Here is a 23,600-nt window from a genome sequence, read left to right as displayed (position 1 = left end):
AGCCCATGGTAGAATGAGAGCCCAGACAACAAAATCTCCACACCCATGAATTGGCTTGGAAAATATATATAGAAGTTGACATTTGACAAAAAAAAATAAAAATAAAAAATGAATTGGTTTGGATAATATGGGTCCCCGTCATTAAATCTAATCTGAGTAGTGACGTTTCTTGAATTAACACATTGTCCCGTGACAGCTCCAGATTCTCTTTCATTATCTCTTTCTTCACCAAGCTTAAAATTTTTCCTCCCTACACTTAATTCATGCCCAAGTGGCTTCCAACGTCCATTTTCCCTCCCAAGTCCGAGTTTCCAATGTGCATTAATCTTTCATCATCAGGTCAACCAAGTCTAAACTTTTTGTCCTACGATATAGAACGATCCCTTTCTTCGCAAATATTCAGGGCATTTTCTTTTAAACTGGGACTTTGGTCCAGTAATTAGACATAAAAACTTGTAGCAGTGGCGGCTGGAAAGGGGAGCTCCAGATGATGCATCATGCCTGCGACTGGTTCCATCATCCATGTGGATGGATTGTCTGGCAGCCGTTGCAAATTTAAGCGTTTGTGGGCTCACCAATAGACAATGGTTAAATGTAGCCTATTCAGGCCCCCCCCCACTTTTGGCAGGCTAAAAATCATAATATTGACCTGGAAAATGTGCAGATATTTCATACTATCTGGTTCCAACGGCACTCTGTGCAAAACTGAAATGCTCTTACGGGTGCTGTCGGCTGAACCATATCAGACTATCTCCTGCAACTAATCTGTGCCGTGCCCAGTATGCATTTGCCAAAATTAGATAGTGACATCCGGGCTCAGCCGCCAATCCAGGTACCATAATTTATACTTTGCCGTTGGCCTAGAAATTCCGTTTTATTCTGAGGATGTTCAAGTATGTGTCGTCATTTTACTTGTGTATAGACATGTTCAGTTACAGTTCTGGCAAGAATGCTTATTACATCTCGCCAATACCTAGAAAGTTTTGCCTATGCAAACCAAATCTAAGTTTAGCGGACTCGAGTACTTCCATAATTTCTCGACGCAAGATTCTTGTAACAAAGAATTGTTACTCACCTTTCCCAAAATTTAGGAGCAGCTAGCTTTTAACAAGTCCCGATCGAGTTTTATGGTTTGTATATCCCAAAGACCATATTGACACTTTACGGCAAGTTTTTTTTTCTGAGCGATAAAGCTAGCAATCAGGCTTCAAACATGGTCATTTTTAGTTAAAGAATCTATCGAATTCGTGTCTTGATTTAGTCTAATTGTCCTTGAGTTGAATTTTCAGGACGCCTCGTGCCGTAATTGGATTTTGACCGACTTTCAAAGTAAAGAGAACAACTTGGAAGCTAAAGACGGCAGAAAACAAAGAGAAACGACTTGGAAGAACAAGATAACCCCATTATCATGGGACCAGGTACATCAAGAATGCACTCAAAAAGAACAGGATAAACTTTTGTGTCATTATCCCGCTTCATTATAGAGCAATTAAAGTTGCATTACACGTCAAATCCAAAGCAGCTTTCACCACCATTACACTAAAAAATTGTACAGATTGAATCTCTATTTGGATATTCTATTCAGTCGTTATAGACCATGTACAAGAAAAAAGGGAAAAAAGTTCATGAAAAAAAAAAAAGAAAGAAAAAGGAGAACCGTCCCGTGAAGATTACATGCATCTCAGATCCTGGACTGCTGGGCTCGTCAAGTTAAGACTCATGGTACAGTTCATGAATGAAGTTCTACGCCTAGTAAAATGCTTCAACACACGAATTTCACCCCTAAGATTAGCATAGCTGCTCAATTTCACCAACCCCGAGCCCATATCACTGCTAAAATTCTTGTTCTCAGCTAAGCCATTATTGGCTTTTACCTGTACACTAACATTCATTCTCTCGGAGTTTCTGCCCCTAACAAGCCCGCTTTTATAATACGTCATCCCGAGAGTGGTGTTCCCATACACCACGCTTGTGCTGCCGTCGTGGAACGTGAATCCACCGAAGTTCTGATTATAAATCTTCACTTGTGCAACCATAGTCATGTTCAGTGAAGCAAAATCTGGAGCTGTGTACTTGAGATTCTTTATCTCCACCAGCTCCAGCTTAAGCTTAGGGGCGTTGATTCGCAGAACTACTAATCCGAAGGCTAAAGAAGCTATGCTTAGTAGGACGAGAAACAGTAAGAGGTAGACGAAACATTTGCTGCTTCTTCTGTGCTTGTGATGAATGACTTTTGGTTTTGTGGTAGCCCCCCATTCCTCATCACTTTTTCGGTAAATTTGTGGTGGTGCTAGTGGAGTTACATGGCTTTCCTCCGACATCTTGTGGAGATAGCTTGAAGATTTGAGAGAGGAGAGGAGTTTTGGAGGGATGACGAAGGCTGTATGCGGCTAGCTAGATCAACAGCGGAATCTTTTGATGGAATTTGTGCTTCTGTCGGCTCTGCAGCCTGGGAAGCTGGATGGACATATTTATACATACATAGCAGGTCTAAAATCTTGTTATAGGAGTATAATATTAATATACGAGGCAGCATTTTACAAGTTGAATTGGCCGAGTTGATTGATTTCTTCAAATTGGTTAAATCAGAATCAATAATGATTGAACAAAGTAATCAAACTCACGTTGGCTTTTACCGCAGACATCAGCAGAGTGTTTTTTTAAAGAAAAGGTCCGCCAGTACCGTTCTTGCCTTTTGCCCCCTGCAGAGGCCTCGTCCTGGGCCGAGACACGTGGCAGCCCAGGAAGGCCAGAGTTGGGTTCGGACCTCAGGTCCATGGCCACCATCCTGAGGCACACCGCTGCTAGGGCTCCAAAGAGTTCCAGAGAACAATCCCGCAGAGGGCGGGAAAGATCCCCCTCGGTGCGGGATTGAGACTATTCTGGGTAGGTCTCGAAACGTACGGAGGTCGGATTTACCAGCAGGTATAAATGGTAACGCACATCCACCGCACAAGGTACGCTCACTACTGGCAAACTACCCCCGACTGTTTTACTCCTCGTGAATTCCATTCACCGGAAGACAAACTTGACCGTCGGAGTGCTCTCGGGGACCACCTCGGGGCTCCCCTGCTAGTCATCCTATAGACCTTCTTCTCGTTTATTTTGCAGGGCTTGGACACGCTTTTCTCATCAACACGCCGAGCTCATCAGGTTAGCTCGGTCCGGGGAAGTTCAGCGCTTCTTCACCTCCCTCCCCCCGCCCCCGCGGCGGGGTCAAACTAGATTCTCCTATTTTGTCTCCTAAAAAAAATTGAAAAATCTTAGTCAATTTAGAATCAATAGTATTCTTACTTCAGATTGGAATGTTACAAGATAAGGGCAATCCAAGCCCTTAAAGAAAAATAAAGATGATCTTCAACCCCTTAAAAGTTAGCAAGTCAAACTGAAAGTAATTATTTTAATTATTAGTGTTTTTATTTTCTCATTTTAACACCTTTAAAGGTGTTCTCAGTTGATCAATTCATATATTCAAAACTGCCTGCTTTCTCTGCAATATCTTTTAATAGGTTAAATCCTCAGTTAATTAATATTGATTGGTTTTTGTAATCTTCATAATGAGTTGCTTATAAGTTGGCTTCAGTTCGATTCAATACGTGAGTTGAAACCACAAAACGCATTTCAACTTCTATTCAGAAATGAAATGACAAGAAAAAAAAAAAGTGCCGAGATTGCGAAGGCTGGGGAATCCATTTGCTATCGGACTTGAAAGGTTTAAAATTACCTCAGTACTTTGGGAAAAGTTTGAACTTTGAAGAATTTAATCGACTCCCAAACTCCAAAGAGCCAAAAGAAAAAGTTAAAACCTTCTTGAATCTGTTGGTGCCTCGTATCGCAACCTTCCCTTCCCCTGTGCTGCTGCAAAACGGCACATAAATTATCATTTCGAATTCAACTGATTTTTTAAACTTCAAAAAACAGAGAGCTTCCTTTAACCGTTATTGCTGCATGCTTTTGCCTTTTGCATGCCCTTTTTGTCTCAGCTCTTTTTCTCTTTTTCATGTCGGAATAATATTTTTTATTTCTTTTTTGTTCTCTATACAAATTGTGAGGTACAGTTTGGGCTTGGGGGCTAAAATTAAATCGGACTCACGAAGTAGACTTTTGTTAATTCTTATGAGAACTTGTCGTGCCACCTAGACCAGAGAGACTTAACAGACTACAGCCCAGAACAAACCCGGTTTACCATCCAGCAATGCAGGCCCAATAGTTTAATCGCCAAAGCCGATCAAAAAGAAGTACCTATGAGTGTGTCGCTGGCCTGTTGATGTGTGGATTAGGTGTTTTCAGGGATATTTTTTAAAATCTACATTGTAGCATTCGCATGTGAAAATTTTTTTATTGTAGATGTATTTTTTAAGATATTTGTAAAATTTGAAATTTTATTGAGGTATTCTTCAAAAACTATTGTAACACTCTAAAACATTCACAAATTTTTTTTTTTTTTTTAAAAACCAAAAATATCATTGCCAGTGGTGGGTTGCAAGTGGTGAGGGAAGGGGAAAGAGATTTTTTTTTTTCTCGGAAAGTTAGAGTGTTTTGGACAAATGCAAACATTTTTCTAAAATAATTAAAGTAATCAACTGTAAAAGTTTAAATAAACACCTAAAAAACACACCATCCAAGCGAACGTTGTAGTTGATAAACATTTATTTGGTGCCACAAAGGCACATAACAAGAAGTTGGTCTGGTGTTAATTTTGTCATGAATGAATAAATCGCTTCCTTGTTATAATTAAGGCTGAGTGGTAATTTTAAAGTTTTTATTGTGGATTCACCTTCTTTACCTAGTGCAGTATCCTGTGCTCTTATGATATCAAATAGTAGAAAAAGCATAATTTAATAATGCCTGATTTTATAGCGCCCCCCCCCCCAAATCCACACGTATCATTATAATGTCAAATTATACTCCAACCATTCACAAGTCACAATGACACAGCAGTAACTTTGAAACTTACTGCTCTAAACAGCAAAGGAAATGTCCTGATGATTACCAAACTGCTTTATATATATATATACATGTATACATGTATGAATCACCACAGAGAATCTAATTCTCAATGGTGTCACAAAAGTTTTTGCAGCTGTTTCAATATCAAAAGTTCACAAGATGCGAAGGTGGAAGTAAATAATAGTAGTTCAAAACCAAGAAGAGTTCAAGCGACTGACAAAAACTAACCTAAAACGTGAATTTCATAGTAAAAACACAGAGTGAAAAAAACAAGGATGAGGAAGCATTTTCACGGGCAGCAGACGAGCTAAACAAGCTTTTTACAAAAAGAATGCTCTTGAGCAGAGCCCTCACTGGCATGTGAGGTCCTGGACAGAATTTGTTGACAAATTAACCGACATGGTACAATCCATTTCTGCAGATTTTTTCTTCTTCAACACCATCAGGAATTCGACTTTTCCAGTCAACTCAGCCTTAGCGTTCAGTTCCAGCAGTCCAGAATTAGAGCCAGCTCTGCGAGAGCTTGAAGGGCTAGTAACATCCACAATAACATAGTATGTCTTGGTGGATTTCAATCTGGCCCGCCCATCAGGGATCACAAATTCTCCCACCGATACGCCTCCTGAGGTCAAAGTAGCTATGCTGCTATCAAATTTGTAACGCCCAAAATTAGTATTCTTTATCCTGACTTGTGCCTTGAGCCTGATGTTCCCATTCTCGTTGGTGATGACATTGATGTCCTCCAATCTTACCTTAGGTGATTTTACGCGCATCACCACCAGGGCAAAAACAAGGATGATTATTGTCTGAAATACAGCAAACGCAGCGATATATACTAACCTTTTCATTCTTTTCTTCTTCCTGAGCTCCATGGATTCATAGGTACCTGATTCTTGAGCATCACTCCTGGGCACAATAGTAGATGGTGCCAGTGGGTACACCTGCTGCTGCTGCTGGTATTTTTCAGCCATGTTCCTCGAAGGATTTTTATTTTTTTTTGTCGCTTCAAACTATCTCAATTTGTCTTTAATGGAATGGAAGAAACTTACATAGGTACTATTGTAGTAGTATTTATGTATGGCACTTTTTTCCTATTTGTAGAGAGGAACGCCTTCCTGGAAAATGCAGCAGCTAGGAAAATTTGCAACATATCGCGTTGTGTGATCGAGACTTTTGCTTCAAATTTGACAATTAGAGCTCTCCAAGACATTTTCGTCTTCTACTTGTAGGAACTAAGATAAGATCATTAATTGCATTATTCAGCTTAAGCTTTGATTTGGTATTTTTTACCTTCGAGAAGCTATGACTTTCTTGTGCCCGTTTGGGTGGACGTGTACCACGAGATGACGTAAAAGTCTAAAACGTGCGATTTTACACACATTTCCAGCAGCTCTTTCAGACTCGTTACAGTATATGGGGTTCCTTGTGGGATTATTGTGGTGCTAATCGGACAAAGGAAAAAACTACTAAGACTAACTTAGTCCATCCAAAAGTCCCTCTTTGCCCATAAGATCAGGGATTCAAACTCCACCTGCCGGAAGATCTAGTCAGGTCTTTATACCTGCTAATCCTTTATGTAGCCTATTTAGCATTCCCTTCCTGTAGAATAAAATAGATTAACTTATAGAAATATTATCGTTGCAGTAAAAAAAAAAACTTTAATCCATCAAAAGTATGCATCGGACTAGGACTCAATAGGTGTGAAACAATATAGAGAAAGTTGTTGATGTCTTTATGAGCAGTTTTATTTTAGATTTTTTTTTTTACAAAAAAAAATGATCACGTAGAATAAAAATTGTTAAGACTCTGCAAATGACAGTAGTTACTATTCTGCAGGAATTATGGAATCCCCAAATGGAGGTCAAATTCGACAACGAGTGGGCCAAGTTTCTTTCTAGATCAATAGCCTACGCAGATGTTGGAAATTTTCCGCAATCCCAACCAAATGGTAGAATTGAACCTGAAAGTCCAAGACAGGATAAAATATACGGTACTCTATCAAGCTCCTTCTGATAAGAGCCATGCCTCCAGAGCTTGGGTAGCCTACGCAGTTATATTTTATGCTTTTTGAAGCGGACACCAAGCTTTAATTGTGTAGAGCATAAAATATGCTTGCATACCTACTGTTTAAATTTTCTCATACTCGGCAGTAGTCCAAATTCTAAAAGAAGAAGAGAATTTTACCAGCACCTTTACTCCATATTGAGTTGAGAATGCCTAGCTAATTCTGAATTTCTGATTGACCCCAAAAAAGAAAAAAGTAAAAACAAGCATTAAATTCAAAACAGAAAAAAAGAATGTGATGCATATATATATATTTTTTTCCTGAAATGAAAAAGATTACTCTTTTTCCTTTTATGGATAATGGATCACTTTCCTCTCTTCGTTTGGTCCTAAGGGATACAGTGCTGCCGAATCAAAAATTTGTACGAAGCCCACTGATCTATTTGAACACAGAGAACCCACGGGCTCAATTTGAAGATTGGGCCTACCCAGTGTTTTCAGAATTGAGCCTGGATTTACAAAGAACAAGAATATATTTTATTTTGAGTGGGCGGAAGGTTATCTAGATGTCATTAAAAGAATCTCTTCTTGTCAAATCAAAAAATAATAAGTTGTTTAGAACGTCTTACAAACCATCCATCTTCACCAACTGGGGTTGGGCCAAGTGGTAAGCAGCTTGGTTCCGCTTAAGCAGGTCTCGGGTTCGAAACCTGGCGTATGCAGCTATCCTTGTTGGGAGACTCACCCACCACAGCAAGGTGTGCGACCCGGGTCGACCAACGGATTAGTCAGGGTAAAGCCCTGGATACCGTGGCAGGCAACCAAAAAAAAACTATCCATCTTCACATCCTAGCATTGGCAACTAGATTTGAATGTATGACTTTTATTGAAGAGATGATCTCACTTTATTAATTGAATTAACGTGTGTGTCGCATAAAAAAAATAGTGTATTATTGCAAAGTTATTCATAAATACTACTACAAAGTAGGATGGAAAGTTAGTGACACTAAAGTGTAGGAACGAAAAACACCTAAATGCATGACTATGGTAAGATGAAAGTTCATAAATTATTGCAAAGAAAAAAGATATTTTGTTTTAAATTGTCTAAGGTAATATTCCAAGCAGCTAAAGCTAAGTAATTATGATCCTAAATTTCTAATAAAGAAAATAAAAGACTAGCGTGATCCCGGCAAAATTTGAGCTTTAGTCTTTAGCTAATTTGCAATTTGTCGGTACAGATTGCTGACTCTGGCTCCTCTTCTTTTTCTATAACAATTTTGTTTTGCACTAACTAGTAAATAAAATGCCAGACAGGAATGATTAATTGCACATGCTAATGTTTCAGAAAGTCCTAGGGTCAAATAATCAAATGAGGTGGCCATTAATTGGATTGTTCCAGGGTAATAATGCTAGGAATAAGGTGTTTTTTAAATACTATAACAGAAAAGCGACCTTAATGTTTCGTGATGGATTTGCATTTGACTTCGGACGGAAAGCCCAACATGTGATGAACTCAACAGGCAAAAATCAACTAAACAAGAGTTTTGTAAGCGATAACTAGATGAGTTAAAGATGGTGTAATGTGATGGCTTGAAATACACTGTTCAAAATTGCCCAGAACAGGCATCATTCCGCCAGCAGCAGTAAACCAGTGCTGTACAAAAGCGAAAAGGGTATCCATAAAAGAGCTTTTCAAGTATGTGGAATGCCCAAACATTCCTTGGTATAAATTGAATTCAGTTTTTATTCTTACATTACATACACTTGTATCTCTAATCCTCTGAGGAGTGTGAAAGACTGATACTATTGAGTCTCATTTACATATTGTTAATTATCCTACCTATCCTTGATTTCAGCAAACATGCAGTACCGGTAAAAAGTGTGTCATCAAGCTTAGCATTCTGACAAACAAGATAATGAGAAAAATTGCAGCAGACACCTACATCAGCATGATCTTCTAGGATTCCCTGAGCCCACCTCCAAAAAATGCAATAGTTCAATCGGCAAGCCGTCCACCCCAAACTCTACAAATCCAGAAGACCTGCCTCATCTTCACCTAAAAATTGTAGTGGCTTTTTTTTTTTTTTTTTTTTTTTAAACATCAAAACCAAGCACGAACACGTCTCCCTTTCGTGCTCAATTATCACAAGGGTCACGTCTCCCTTTCATGCTCAATTATCACAAAGGTCAACATCTTTTAGCTGTAATGCATTCTCAAGTCTCAGTGATCTCCATTGGATGTGAAGGCCACCATCCTGCGATTTTCCTTTTGATTCTGCCACTTGCATGAAACACAACCTCTACCGCCTGATTCAAATTCAATCGATCTCACAGCCAACCAGAATCATTTCTGGTCGTGAGGATCTACTTTAAACAAACGCGGCTAAACCATTGTTGCCAATGTACTTGTATATCTCTACTTTTATCTTTTTTTCAATGAATTTTTTTGCTGCCCTAACGCAGAACTGTACAACATTTCCTGCCTTCTTTATGCCTTTCCTTTTCTGTTATTTCACCCTTCTATAGTGCTCCAATCGAGCATCAATGTGGTAATGATGTTTAGTCAACTAACTATCTGTTGACACATCTTTCTTGGTGTTTCAGCTAAGATCAAAGTACTTCTTCTATGGCATAATTTTATCTTACGGCAGTCTAAAAATGCTCTTTATGGAACTCGAATTTGGTGGAACCCTTCTGGTTGTACTCCTGGCAAAGCTTACCTAGCTCTTTGGCCAAGACTGGAGCCCCACAATAGAAAACTCCTGTCCAGATAATTAATTATGATTGCGATACACTGCCTAACAAGAATAAAATTCTGATGTTTAGGTTCAGAAAAATGCACTTACCTATCCTAGCATTAGCATGCTTGGTGCAAATTTTAGAGAGTACTTTCTTCCAGTTAGGCCTTGCAAAATGTGTTCGCACCTGTGAATAGATAATTAGAATTAGTCTTTTTCTTAGATAAGCACAAACCTCGAATTTTCCATCACCATATCTCTTTGGGACCATCAACCAAAATGAGAAATTGACCATCACTTCAATTCAGCTGGTTCAATTCCAAAATTATAGATATAATGGCCTTTTCATGGGTATGATAAAAGTACTAATACTTGAAACACCTTACCCTAGTGCCAGATACGACATCAACACCGTTTTTAGCATGATTAAGTGCCTGAACCATGGTTATGAGAGCTGAACGTGCATCGCCTTCTTCATATACACTGGTTAAGTAGTTATGCATCTCAATAACGCCCTAGAATTCAGAAGCAGAAACATAAGTGCATATGATCTAGAATGTCTTCTATTGATACAGAAGACCATAAACATCGCATTACCCTTTGATCAAGTTCAGCAACTTCATTCATCACACCTTTAAACCAATCGAATGATACTTGTTCCCTTGTCACCCAGTAGAAGTAAGCGTTAGTTGTCCTTAATGTCTTCTTGCGTTTTCCAGAAACCTTGTCAAGAGAGGGAGATGTTGTGGATCCATTACTCTGATCTGAATGCCTACTGAAGTCTGTAACTGAATCCTGAAAGTTAGGAAACTGAACTCAAGCTCGTGTATGAGTAAGAACATTGTGCAGAATAATTAATATCATGTAAGAATTTGTTAAAACATGGTAGCATGTCTCAGTATTTGCTGGATGATGGAAGTACTGCAGATAGTTCATCTTAGTAAGAACATAGGAACTTACGGCCTGCTCCTCCATCTTGACAATGTTGTTGAGTAAATCTTTTAGGATACTGATGAATGGTGTTGCTCCTATCCCAAGACCAACAAGTAACAGCACATCGTACTTCCGATAGTCTTGTGCTGGAGCCCCATATGGTCCATCAATTAATAGCTTTGGCAAACTAAGATGCACAGGAATATATTCAAAAAGGCAGTTACAGTGCTGTTTTGATATAAGGAAACCAAAATTATGACAAAGTTGGCAGGTAAAAGAGGTTAGTCAATTCTATCTGACAAACTTGCACATAAAGAATACGAATTACTGACAAGTAGCATTTAGTAAAGAGATCTTGTCAAATTTATTTATAAAAGCAGCATTTGTTAATTTGAAGACATCTACAAGTAGCTCCAACTACTGTATTAATTAAGGACATATACCTTCTCTTGGTTGTCTCATCTGCTCTAAGCAGCCCACTTTTCCCAGCCATGGGAGGTTCACAAGCCTCTGAGAATACCCTTTTAAGTTCTTGTGTCCAATCACCAAGCTGCCGGATATGAATGCTGAGGTAGTCATCTCCAGGAGCTGAAGTAATGGAAAATGGATGCCTGTATATCGAAACATTAAAAGGTGAATTGAGAAGCTAGGAAAATTACATTGTTGGACATTGGTAAAGAGGAAATAGACCATGAAATAAACCAGGCTAAAGAGGCCATAAAATGCATCATATTGTGCAGGCAAAATTTTTTGCTTACCATTCAAATGGAGAAACAGTTGGGCATTGGACAAACATGTACTGTCCACTCTTATATCGAAATTGAGGAGGCTTGGACATTTGCAGTGTGAGGACATTTCCAGGGTAAATTGCAACCTGAAAGGGTAGAAAGTTGATAGTTTTCACTACCCTCAAAATGAATAAGAGTAGGCTTCTATGAAAGAACAGCAACAAGAATCAGGAGAGTTTTTCCTAAGTTTGCAAAACTTTCAGTTGTGGCCATAAAATTGAGTTCCTTTATTTGCTTCTCCAATTTTCTTATTCTTCGTCAATGTGAAATGAAACCAGCCACTAATTTGACAGTTAAATCATGCACATGATGCCTAGCTTCAGTTTATTAAAAGTAGAAAAAGAAGCCTTTAGAATTGGTACTCTCATAATTGCATGAACAAGGCTAGTATGATACTTGAGAGTTGGCTATTAATTGACCTTTAGAAGTCGGACAGGATAGAATCCTGAGCGGAAGGATCTAAGGGTCCTTTCCCCTGCATATAGAAGTACAGGAACAGCTAGAAACATCCATGTCTGCAAGCAAATGAGGAAGTCCGTTAAGCTAACTAAAATGGAATTACCTGTAATTTGATTTATAGCAAAAGGAAATCAGGAGTTGGCAACTATACCGTTTTAAGGTACCATTTGTGCACAAGGTAAAGGAAAGAGCCATGAATGATGAGCAAGATGTAAACAACCACAAACAGGTGATGTGAATACCAGAAGGCATTGAAGCCAGTAAGCCTGTCAAAGGGCTTGGGCAACTTAACAAGGCTCCGCCTAAACCACCGCGTTGCAAGAGTGAAAGCAATTGCCATGAAGATAACCATCAGAATTCCAGTCACACCTTCAACTCCTCGTACCAGGTCCAAATAGTGGGGCTTATGTTGCCCGAAGACATTGAAGAAATAATGAGCATAAGTTTCATCAGTTTCATTTATAAGCCTGGGAAAATCACATGCAAGGTGGTTTCCAGCATGGAGTATGACACCAATAACAATGGCTGCTGCAATGGTCTTCAAAGAGAACAAGAAAAGTCAGGATTTTACATAACCAACCATGATAAGCAGTGCAGGTTTTAGAATATCCTATCAGACAACAGAACAAAAAATTCATTTTCGTTGACTGGTGCAGTAAATCTTGTCTAAAGATTTGTAAGAATCAGTTGCGCCAAGGTTCGCATAGAAGTGCCATGAACCTAGTAGGTTGCTCTTATGAGTCAAACTTTTGAACATCATGCTCAAATTTAAAGGCTACATAACATAATTGGATGTTTTAATATATATCACTCCCAGAAGTATTTTTGAGAATCACAATAATCATTGATGGAACGTGGATATCCAGCGATGAGCATGAGAACCCATGGATTCTTGATGCTGTCTTACCCCCAATCATCTAAAAGTGAAACCATTAGTTTTCACTTGGTATAACTTTCGATACTAATTCGACAAGTTATCAATGCTCGTGACACAAGTTATTAATGCATCAGGGGTGTGGATTTAGACGGTAGGGGTGTGGATTTAGTCATCCCTAAATTGCATAAATTCTTATTTTACATTGTCTTCTCTTCTCTTCTCTTCTCACAATAAGGGAAAAACTTTTAATAATCAAGTCGCAAATAATTTTTTTGCGATATTAACAGTCTTTCTCCACGCTGGACTACAATTGAAGTGCATTATGCAGTACAACAATCTATGGCTAAAATGACTCTAGAATGAACTTATCTCATCCAATATGTCACACAAAGCCATCTATCCTTTAAGTCGATTGTAGCACGTACCCCCCTTTTCCGTGGCCAACATTTAGGGAACTTTTTTATGGTACGCACTACCCAATAATGTTATGTACACATAATAAATATATACCATCCAGTTGACTATTTAAGCCTTTTTACAATGCACAACTTTGCTACATAATACAGTTTTGATTAACGGATTGATGTCTGCCAAAGCTTGTTTTTATGATCATTTGTTAAGTTAATTCGAGTCCCTTTTTTTTTTTTTGGAAGTGGTCAAATTTTGCTTCTTGTGAACTAATCAAAGCGAAGGCAGACGGAAGGTATATCTATTGCGATTCATGGTTGACATCAACGGATCACGCTGACTTATTCATAATGTATCTCAGGTGGGCCCAAAGATTAACGCCTAAAATAAAACAAGCAATGAGAAGGAAATTTTCCTTGTGAAAACTGAAAAAGTGAAGCTGAGTCAGTCTCAACTCTTTTTTAACTTACCTTGTGGAAGTTGATGTTGTCGTCAAAGGGCACAAGATACCCCAACCTGGTGGACCTCAGCCACGTAATGGTGTTCCTGCACACAGGCAATAGAACAAGAGCCATGTTGAATTTAAGCGTCTCAGCCGCACCTTTAGCCGTGAGGAGACAGTAGCCCATGACCTTAAATGCATCCTTCTGCTTGTACTGATAAAACTTCCAAGTGAAGAGTCCAACCATAATCACGAACCACAACGTCAGAACCCAAATTCTCCTCCAATTTTCTTGCACGTAATAAACCAATTTTGTGCTCATAGTTCCGATGGGGCCTTTTTTCCTCAGCCCTTGTAGGTTTTGGCTCAAAGCTTGGCTCGTGTAGCTCAGGGCTTGGCTGTAGCTTAAATACGTGTCCTTTTGAAGCAGTAGTGTTTCCAGCTGCCACAACTGCATCATCATGAAAAACCAACATGAAAGAAATATATATGGGATCAGAAAATCAGATGAATCATCAAATCATGCTACCCACGCCACCAAGGGACAATTCAACATTTCAACTACTCATTACATTACAATACAATACAATACATTAGTGTAATCCAGGGCCACAGCTTGTTGAGCACGTGTTTGTGCTTAAAACGCGCGTTTCAAGTCAAATAGGGGAACCCAACAATGGATGGATGGATGGATAAGTGGTGCCTGGACCGCAAAAGCGGTCGCAGGGGAGGGCAGCATCGATAGTTTTCTGTAGAAGTGGATCAAAAGTACATCTAAAGCACTGTCATTTTGCACCACCTAGTAATTTCGTGTGTGCAAACGTATAGTAACAGTTATCAAATACTTTTACTGTGTAAGGAAAAAAATATTTTTAGATCTAATGTACACTTTAAAAATGGGATTGTATGCAAGTAAGATTTAACTGCTCAAATTTTTTTTTTTATTAAATGAACCTATACCTTTTTTTTTTTTGAGGGGGATGGGGTGGGGAAGGGGGGGTTATATTACACTAGACTAGAGTTCTTTATAGAATATAGAACGAAAACATATGAAGGAAAATATATGGATAAGCCTGAAATTAGAAAAGTTACGATAAGAAAACATAGCCATACTCTTTGTTTGATTAAAATTTCATTCTAATCAACTTGATATGGATCATGTTTGAGAAGGGGTAAAAAAAAAAATTAAAAGACTATCACATGAAATTTACTGCACTGTTACTAATGAAGTCAACCCGTTTTTTCATAAAAAAAATAATAATAAAGTAAACTAATGACAGAATCACACTAATGGAGCTGGAACACGCCCAATCAATCAAACATCCGTACTTGCAATTTTCTAACAAATATTTTGTCCATATTTCTCTGGTTCTCTCTCTCTCTCTCTCTTTTTCCGTTTGTGGCCAAACTGAGACTCCCTCTCATGTGTGGGAAAATAATAATTATTTCTACAATTTCATAAAGTAGCATTTACTGTTATTTTCAGGTTAGCGTACAGCAAGTAGAACAAATAACTCTTTATCATTTCGATATCTGTCCAGCTAATCTGTCCTAAATTAGGTACCAACAACGTTGTTAAAAAGAGAAAAAAAAATCATCATGGAGAAAAGCATTATCTGGTTTCATATAGGCTCATGTTGGTATTATTGCTCTCCGGAATATTCCAAAGCCAATCTAATATAATCCATAATAATTTGAGGAGACCCAAAAAAAAAAAAAAAAACGACTGAAGTACCGAAATTGTTAAACAACTTATGACCAATTAAGCAGTGAGCAGTGAGCCGAAACAGAAAGCAAATTAAAAGTAATACACAACTAATAACTAATAGAGCAGTTCGTTTCTTCTTCGTGTACGGTTGAACAAGGAGAAGTAACCCACCACAAACTTTAGTCAAGCATTTGTCATCCAACTACTGACTCTCTGAAAACAAAAAAGTCTGATATATAATTATTAATTTAGTTACAACCATTTTCTTAGAACGAGTCCAAGACGTGCTTTGACGGGCGTCTGAACTCAGATTACTTGTTTTGAATAACTAAATTCAATAATGTGATCGATTCAGTAGATAGGGAATGGAAGGATGATTAATTGTCGCGCAAGCAACTAATTAATCATTTTACCTCAATGTAGCCAAGCCTTTCAGGATCTAACTCTTCCATGATCAAAGCTGCATATTCCTCTGCTTGCTCCTTCAATCTTGATAACTTATTTGCAGAAGCACTTAGCATGATAATCTGCATTAATTATTTTAAATTAAACCACCACCCAAAAAAAAAAAAAAAAGAGAGAGAGAGAGAGAGGGAAAAAAATTATCTTCCACGTGGAGTAGAAAAGAGTACCCTCACCAACCCCAGTGAAAATGACTTAAAGCTAATTTTGAAACTGTGTGTGGTGCAAACTGGAGAATATCGGCAAGTGACACAGGAGCATGTCAAGCTTTATGAATTCTGGTAATTCGAATATTCAAGTCCGTTATCCCCAAAGATAGATAAAAAAAAGTGGGAAACGTCAGAAATCAAGAAAAAAAAAAAAAAAACCTCATCTAATCACTGTCTAAAACCACATATACCATGGATTCGTTGGCTTGGGATTTTTTTTTCCAATTTATACCCACCAAATCACGCCTAACCCAAAAAACATAAAAATTATAAACCACCGCCCTCCTTAGCTTAGCCATAACAACTCTGCCGTAGTTTTAATCTCATGCATATGCATGCATGTATGTATCTACTTATATAAAATTAAAATTATGAGTAGCACACAGTACTTTTATTTTTTGTTATTATTTTTACAGTATTGCAAAAGTTATAAGTCGTCTGCTAATTGAAAAGGTCAGCTACACCCTTTCTTTTTTTCTCTTTTTTTTTTTGGGGTCACCGGAATCTGACAGACTGTGATCTACTATATGTAATGATTAGTTTAAGCCTAAATCAAATGTTTTTTGACCTTGCACCTCACAACTGGTCAATAATAATTAGTTAAATCAAGGGTTAAATAAAAAAGATTATGGTTTACAAGATCAGAAAGCCTATTTGGGAGTACTAATCAGAAAATCAAGAGCACTTAAAATTCTTTTACCTCGGTCACGTGGGAGGAATAAGGTTAGAAAAATTAGTACCTCTTTAACTTCCTCTTCAGTAATTCGACCATCTTCGTTCTTGTCCACCCTGTAACCCAAGCTACGCATTAATCATTTGGATACAAAAGGACAATATTGACCCTGCACGCAACCGTACTAATTTTTGGAAGTGGCTGTATATTTGTCATTTCGTTTCTTAATAACCACTCCTCAATGATTAATTCCTACGAATAACATATATACTATAGCTTTCACCTCCATCTTTTTACTGTGATTAGCGTAATTTTCTTCAATTAGTTAAGGATTAAGTAAACCATACATGTCAAAGAATATCTGAAGCCGAGAATCAAAACTCTGATCGGTGATCTGGGACCAGTACTCGAACAGTTCATCTCGGCTGATCTTCTCCACCTTCAATCTTCTCCTTCGGCTTAATGCATCAAATAATTCCAGCGCAAATTCCTTAGAATCTCTCATCCCTTCATCCAAATAATAAAAAAAAAAGCATCGAATATTCCGATTAATATATATATATATATATATATATATATATGATGGAAGTGAATAATCATATGAATATACTAATATATTTGTGTTAACCTATGCATTGTGCGAAATCGGCACGGTAAAGATAACCCTCTTTAGCAAGCTTGTAAAAATTTTCCTGAACTTCGTTCCAGGCATCAACGCCGTTAGTTTTGCTGTTACTGATGAATTTGAGTCCTCGCAGAGCTTTCTGAGCGCCGGAACGAGTTCGGTCGAGCTGAGCTCGCTGTCGACGCATGGCGCGAGCCGCTAAAGCCGATTCCAAGCCACTGTTCCCTGCTCCTGTCGACGAGGCTGGAGTACGTGATGCATGTCCATGGCTCCACGAAAACCGCCGCAGCTCCGCCTTAAGCTCCTGGGAGAATTGCTTCGCCTTCGCCTTGGCCTCCGCCTTCAGCTCTTGGGAAAACTGCAGAAGGCGGTTGGACGAACTCCTCTTCATCGTCGGGGACCGAGAAACGCTGGCCGAGCCTGAAACTGGCGTCTCAACTCCGCTTAAACTCCCGCCGGTGAGTACAGTGACGTCATTGTCCACGTTGATGACAGTCGCCGGTTCGACGCTCCGTAAAATGATGGTGTCATCGTCTTGGAGATCAAGCGTGACCTCGACGAACTCTTCCGTACCTACTGATGACGCAGCGGCGGAGTCGGTCCCGGGGGAGGAGGAGCTGCTGACGGCTCTATCCACCGGAACAGAGTCGGAGCCCCACCGACGTTCGTGCTTCGAAAATCCTCTCATTTAAAAAAAAAATTAAGTAGTGGAATATAGAACAATAAAATTTGAATGGGGGTGGTGCAGGATAATGAGGTTGGGATGGTGAGATGGTCTAATACTGAGAAAGGGTAAAGTAAATCAGAACTGAGAAGTAGCAGTACTGTTAAAATAATAGCAGTGATAGAGAAGGGGTAGTACGCGTCCGGAATCTAACGGAAAAGACATGTACGCGGTGGAAGTGGAATGTTACTATAATGAGATAGAGAGAGAAACGGAAAAAGTAGAGAGAGAAGGAGGAGGCGAAAGAGACAAGGGTCCTCTGGGTCTGGGGCGAGAGAGCTAGGCAGAGAGAGAGAGAGAGGAGAAACGGGGGACCGATGGAGATGGTTTTGTTTGAGGTGGTTTTATGCATTGGTATTTAGTCTGCGAAGTGAATCAACGATACGAGGAAAGTTGAGGGAGAGAGACGGAGGGAAAGAGGTGACCATGTCCGATCGATCCGTCCTCCTTCCTGAAGAAAAATTCTACTGACACCACTTAAATTATACTAGCGCTGTGTATCTCTACGTGGTTGATACCCCTTTTTCCTTTTCTTTTTCTATTTATAAGAGCTTATTTCCTTAATAACTCAAATTTGTGTGACATATAGATTATAGGTAAAGCATTTTATCAATTAGATTAGATTTCATTAGTACTTAATTGATTAAGAATAGCACTGAACTACTGATAAAGGATGGCATTTTTTATAGCAATAAAAAAAATGATATTTTTTTATGAGTTTTTCTAACAGGTGCACTTAGGGCACTCATTAAGACACCTAGTATTCACCTAACATACCATATTTATATACATATTAATAATTATTATTCTCTCATACATTTATATACTTTTTCTATTTAATCTTATATGCCCTTTCTTGTATTTATTTATTTTTTCTAATTAATCTTATATTTCTAAAAATATAACACCTAAAATATATTTTAACGAGTATTATATGATGCCCGGTTTGTTTGGACAGAGTATTATTTGAAATAATTACTATAGCACTTTTTGTGATGTAATGTATATGAGATAAAAAAGTGGTTGAAAATATAAAAAGGTGAGTTGGAAAATATGTTTATGAGTTGGAAAAGGTGAGTCGGACATGATTGCTTGATGTGTGTTTTTTCCTTTAAAAAAAAGTATAAATGTTACATACACATGATTTTGAAAGTTATAGACGCCTCTGAATATCTATTTTTTTTCTACATCTATAATCATGCATCCTTGATTTAGGTATTTCCACCTGTTCGTTTTATACACGTTCAAATATCTTTGAGACAAAATAAAAGAGTTTTATTTATTTATGTAACTTTTACTGTATCTATGATATCACTAGATTTTTTTTTTCCTTTAAAACAAAAGATTAGAAATCTTCATTAGTTCAAATATAGACTCGTCATGAAACAGAGCATATAAAAAATCACATGCTATGGCGGTGTTTGCTCTCTCTCTCTCTAGTTTATATATACATATATGTGTGTGTATATATATATATATTCCCCCCCCCCCCCCCCGCCACGAGGAAGCCACCTTGGAACATGAGAATTCCGATAGTGGATCATGTTAGATTCATTTTATGGTCTGATCAATCTGGAATTCAGTCACATCAAAAATAAATGTGTAAACTAATAATGAGCGCGAGTTTATGAATTGAAAGCACTGAAGCTTCATTTTGGATACAATTAGTTAGGTATATCATATATGGAATGAAAGATCCAACTTGCAAAAATGGATCTCAACATCCTTGCATGCACTCTTTAGTTCGGTCTCACACGGGTCTCAACTTGAATTAGAGCTTGAGTTCAATTTTGTTTTTTCATCTCTTCTCTTCCAAAATGGACATTTTTAAAGAATTCTGGAGGGCCATAAATTCAACTACAATTTCATTAAAACGTGTGATACAACGTAATTAGTGCTAACTTTAAAGTTTGGACGAGCTCCCAGTTAATTGCAGCAATCGATCTATACAATCTTCACGCTTAACTTTAATTTTCTGTATTAGTATTAAGGGCACGCGCAATTTGTATACAGTTCACAAGTAATTAAAATGAATTAATTTTGTATACATTTTGTTTTTTTTTTACGTAGATAAAGTTATATAAAATTTTCATTAAAAATCCTTGGCTTATAAGGTTATAGTAATTTGGTAGTTACGTTAGGGTAGTTATGACTAACAAAATGTCATTAGATGATGAGAGTAAAAATTAGAATTTGTAAGGGCAAAATCAGAAATTCAAAAAATGACAAAAATTGTTTACGCTAAAAAAATATTTTTAGTTTATTTTATCGACAACCAATAAAAATTTAACAACGATGCAAAGAAATTGTTGTACTACATCCATTGATGAGTACAAGATGATTAAAACAAAATCTACTCTCTAAACTGTGTGTTCCTATAACAAGTCATGCCAGAGATTAATTAACAAAATTATATTTTGGATGGGAAGTCATTTGGGCTTTGAATTTGATTACACAAGGAAGTAACTTAATCCGTAAACATCGATTTTTTTTTTTTTTTTTTGAGTGAGTAAACATCGAATTCAACTAAAGGTTACTTTTGCAAATTGAAATATTCGTTTAGAATTTGGAAAAAGATAACCAGTAAATTAACTTCTTGCTTAAGATATAATGCTGAAAAAGACGAGACATTATTGACTTCTAGCCTACACTCTTCAAAACCACATGAATATTTTCACAAGATCAAAGCTGGAAAAACAGAGAGAGTACTATTTCAACCACTCATAAAAAGAAGCAGAATCTAACAAGTAACAACCTCTTCTTATGGGCAATTTAATCAATAATCTTTCTTACGCTAAGGACATAAAGTCTATTGCGGCATTCTTGCCAGCAAAAATAGATTATCGAATTCAGATGACTCCTCTTACTTACGTTCAATTGGAGGAGCCAACTTTTATTTTCAAGTAGTTGGCCGAAATGCAAATTAATGTTTTAAAGGGTTTTCAGTCTGATTCTTTATCATAGTACAAGTGGTAAACGATCAATATTGCCAATATAAATTAACTCAATTGACGAGAACATACAATTTTCTTTAAAAAAATTGTGTGTTTAAATTCTACTGTTGATATAAGGATTGTATTAGCAGGCGATTTATAAAAATCTTTATGAGGGACCTATGGTTTCGACAACATTTATTGACTTATGGTGATGACTGGAGTTGAATCTTTTTTTTTTTCCAAAAAAAAAAAGGTACACATGTCTTTCTATTTGGATTGCAATTTTCTGTCAAAAAAACTTTTGTATTTTCCGTAAACACATTTTTTAATCACATTTTTATCTCACATACATCAAATCGTTACAGTATATTTTTCTATAAAAAAATATTAAAAATAGCAATCCAAACAGGAAATTTAGACGCAGATATCATTAAAAGATAAAAAATTTCATGAACAATGAATTCCTAAGGTAAACTTAATTGAGGATTTGTATAGGGAAAATCATAAACGGTTCACTTTTTTAGAAGGCTTAAATTCAAAATCATTTTGGTTATCTCAATATATTTAGACCTAAGTTCAGTATTGATGTTTCTAAACATCATCCTTAAAAAAAAAATCACAAAATAATAAGGAGATAATATTCAAGCTTTGAATGTTTAAGAAATATCAACTCAATATTAGTGGATGAAACACGATAAAATAGAATATGCCAACATGGGATCCTCAAAGTCGAAGGCAAAAGGGATTTTTGCTGAAGAGATTCAAATTACAAAGATGTGAACATTTGTATTGTATTGTACAAAAGCAAAAAAGAAATCCAATCCATTTGTTTTCACACGCACACACACAATTGTCAAATGATTAAGCAGGGCAAAGTTCGGAACCCCTTTCACATCATCCATGTTGGAAGTGGAAGTGGAAGTGGATCATGATGCATGAGTTGGTGAGGTTCTAGAAGATCTCTAGTACGAAAGCCCAAGGTCCATTTGGGCCCACTTCTTTCGAAAGTGCCAAGCGGAATTCTATCGGTCATGAGGCCACCAACTCCCTCGATTCCCATGACTTGTAAAATTAATGGCCTCAATCCTAAACCCATTGTGACGTTTACTCCAAGCCGGGATGGGGAATGGAAATACTCCAAGCCATCTACTGACAAAGTCGATCCCTTTTTTGCCCTTTTTTTTTTTGTTTTTTTATTAAAATATGTGGTCCACTTTCAAATGATAATGCTTGAAATCAATGAAAAATTATTGAGCTACAAATGTGTATAATCCTTCAAATTTCTGTAATTCTCAATTTTTTTTTTACCTTTTTTTTTCTTTTGCGCTTTGGATGCATCAGGACATAGAGGAAGCATCCCAAAGTTAAAATTATTCTTTAATTTGAAAAGGACAATCTTCAAATAAATTCTTTTTTAATTGTACTAGTAAAGCAAATTTTCTTGTGCTTGGTTTCCCTCAACTTAAATCATCCTTATATTTTTGTTACCACGAGCTTCCATCCCATGATGCTCAGAAATTAGTAGTGGTGTAAATACGAAAGCCTATACCAAATGGTTTAGAAGTACACAAGACATATCGCGTTGAAGATTGGTGTACCGTTTATGAAATCTCAACCTTTCGTTTCTTTCTTTCTTTTTCTTTTTTTTTTTAACTTGCAACAGAAACCTCTGATCCGTTGTCTTCATGAACTAATTTATAAACCAAAAGAGAGAGCAAAAATACTTTAAAAAAAATAAAATAAAGTTGAAGGAAACCTTCTTGTGTTTGGCAAAGAAAAATTATAATAATGTTTTCCGTGAACACATTTTTCAATTATATTTTTATCTCACATATATCAAATCGTTACAGTAATTTTTCTACAAAAAAATTCAAAAAAATGCAATCCAAACAACGTGTGGCCTTACTAGTAAACCCAAAGTGCGGCATTCTAATTCACGACAAATTTTCAAAACCTGATCACAAAGGGCAAGTTTTTTTTTGAAGGAAAGCTCAATGGAAACTCTGATTCTTTTGAGGTCATGGCTAGGAAAAGAGGAAAGTCAAGTATTAGAGTCAGGAACCTCATGATGATTCTTGGGTTGAATTTAAATGGGTCTTGGATGCTTGGAATCAAGTTGCTATTCATTTTATTCTCTCGTAGAAGATAAGCCATTCGAGTTCCGGCAATCAGGAATGTAAAAACTATACTGGAAAGAACAACCAATTAATTTACGAGGCGTTGGGTTCAAACCTCACATTTCAGGGTCGTAGTCCAGTTTATGTTAAAATTATTCAACAATTTTTATGGATTTATTTTCCCTCATCGTTTGAGTTGTTTAACCCGGCAACAACATGCATCGAATTCGCGCATATGTCTGAAAAGCGTAGTCTGCAGGCAGGCCATGGTCTGTACTCGTATCAGATTAGGTAGGCAGGCAATACATCTATTTATTTATTTATCTACCTACAAATTTTTCTTGTGTTTTCAGTCTAAAGATGGATGGAGGAGTTGATCTAAACCAAGAAAATTTGCACGGGGGCTGTAGACTCTGAAAAGACCAAACGAATGACGAACAAATTAATTGCATGAAAGCCAATCAATGTTCAATCTTGACAAGTCAAGCGAAGAACGTATGGTATGAGAACAAGCGAAGTAATCTGACAATTGATGAAGAAACAGGTC

General features: G+C 37.3%; 2 protein-coding genes across 2 annotated transcripts; both read right to left on the bottom strand.

Moving 5' to 3' along the window:
* Nucleotides 1-5,300: 5,300 nt before the first annotated feature.
* LOC113780907 (late embryogenesis abundant protein At1g64065-like) lies at nucleotides 5,301-5,921 on the bottom strand. The gene has a single exon (XM_027326690.1). The coding sequence runs from the start codon at nucleotides 5,919-5,921 to the stop codon at nucleotides 5,301-5,303; it is 621 nt and encodes a 206-aa protein (XP_027182491.1).
* Nucleotides 5,922-8,630: 2,709 nt separating this feature from the next.
* On the bottom strand, nucleotides 8,631-18,248 carry LOC113781536 (respiratory burst oxidase homolog protein A). Its single transcript, XM_027327492.1, has 14 exons — nucleotides 17,280-18,248; nucleotides 16,999-17,158; nucleotides 16,719-16,767; nucleotides 15,721-15,834; nucleotides 13,628-14,050; nucleotides 12,024-12,410; nucleotides 11,833-11,928; nucleotides 11,384-11,499; nucleotides 11,069-11,236; nucleotides 10,653-10,812; nucleotides 10,290-10,487; nucleotides 10,079-10,207; nucleotides 9,801-9,879; nucleotides 8,631-9,716 (listed from the first exon to the last, which is right to left on the bottom strand). The coding sequence occupies exons 1-14, from the start codon at nucleotides 17,962-17,964 to the stop codon at nucleotides 9,607-9,609; spliced, it is 2,874 nt and encodes a 957-aa protein (XP_027183293.1). The 5' UTR covers nucleotides 17,965-18,248; the 3' UTR covers nucleotides 8,631-9,606.
* Nucleotides 18,249-23,600: the final 5,352 nt, after the last annotated feature.

Source organism: Coffea eugenioides, chromosome 8, assembly GCF_003713205.1.
Source record: "Coffea eugenioides isolate CCC68of chromosome 8, Ceug_1.0, whole genome shotgun sequence".
NCBI lineage: Eukaryota > Viridiplantae > Streptophyta > Magnoliopsida > Gentianales > Rubiaceae > Coffea > Coffea eugenioides.
Note: the sequence above shows the minus strand (reverse complement) of the source record. Positions and strands in the feature narration are given on the sequence as shown.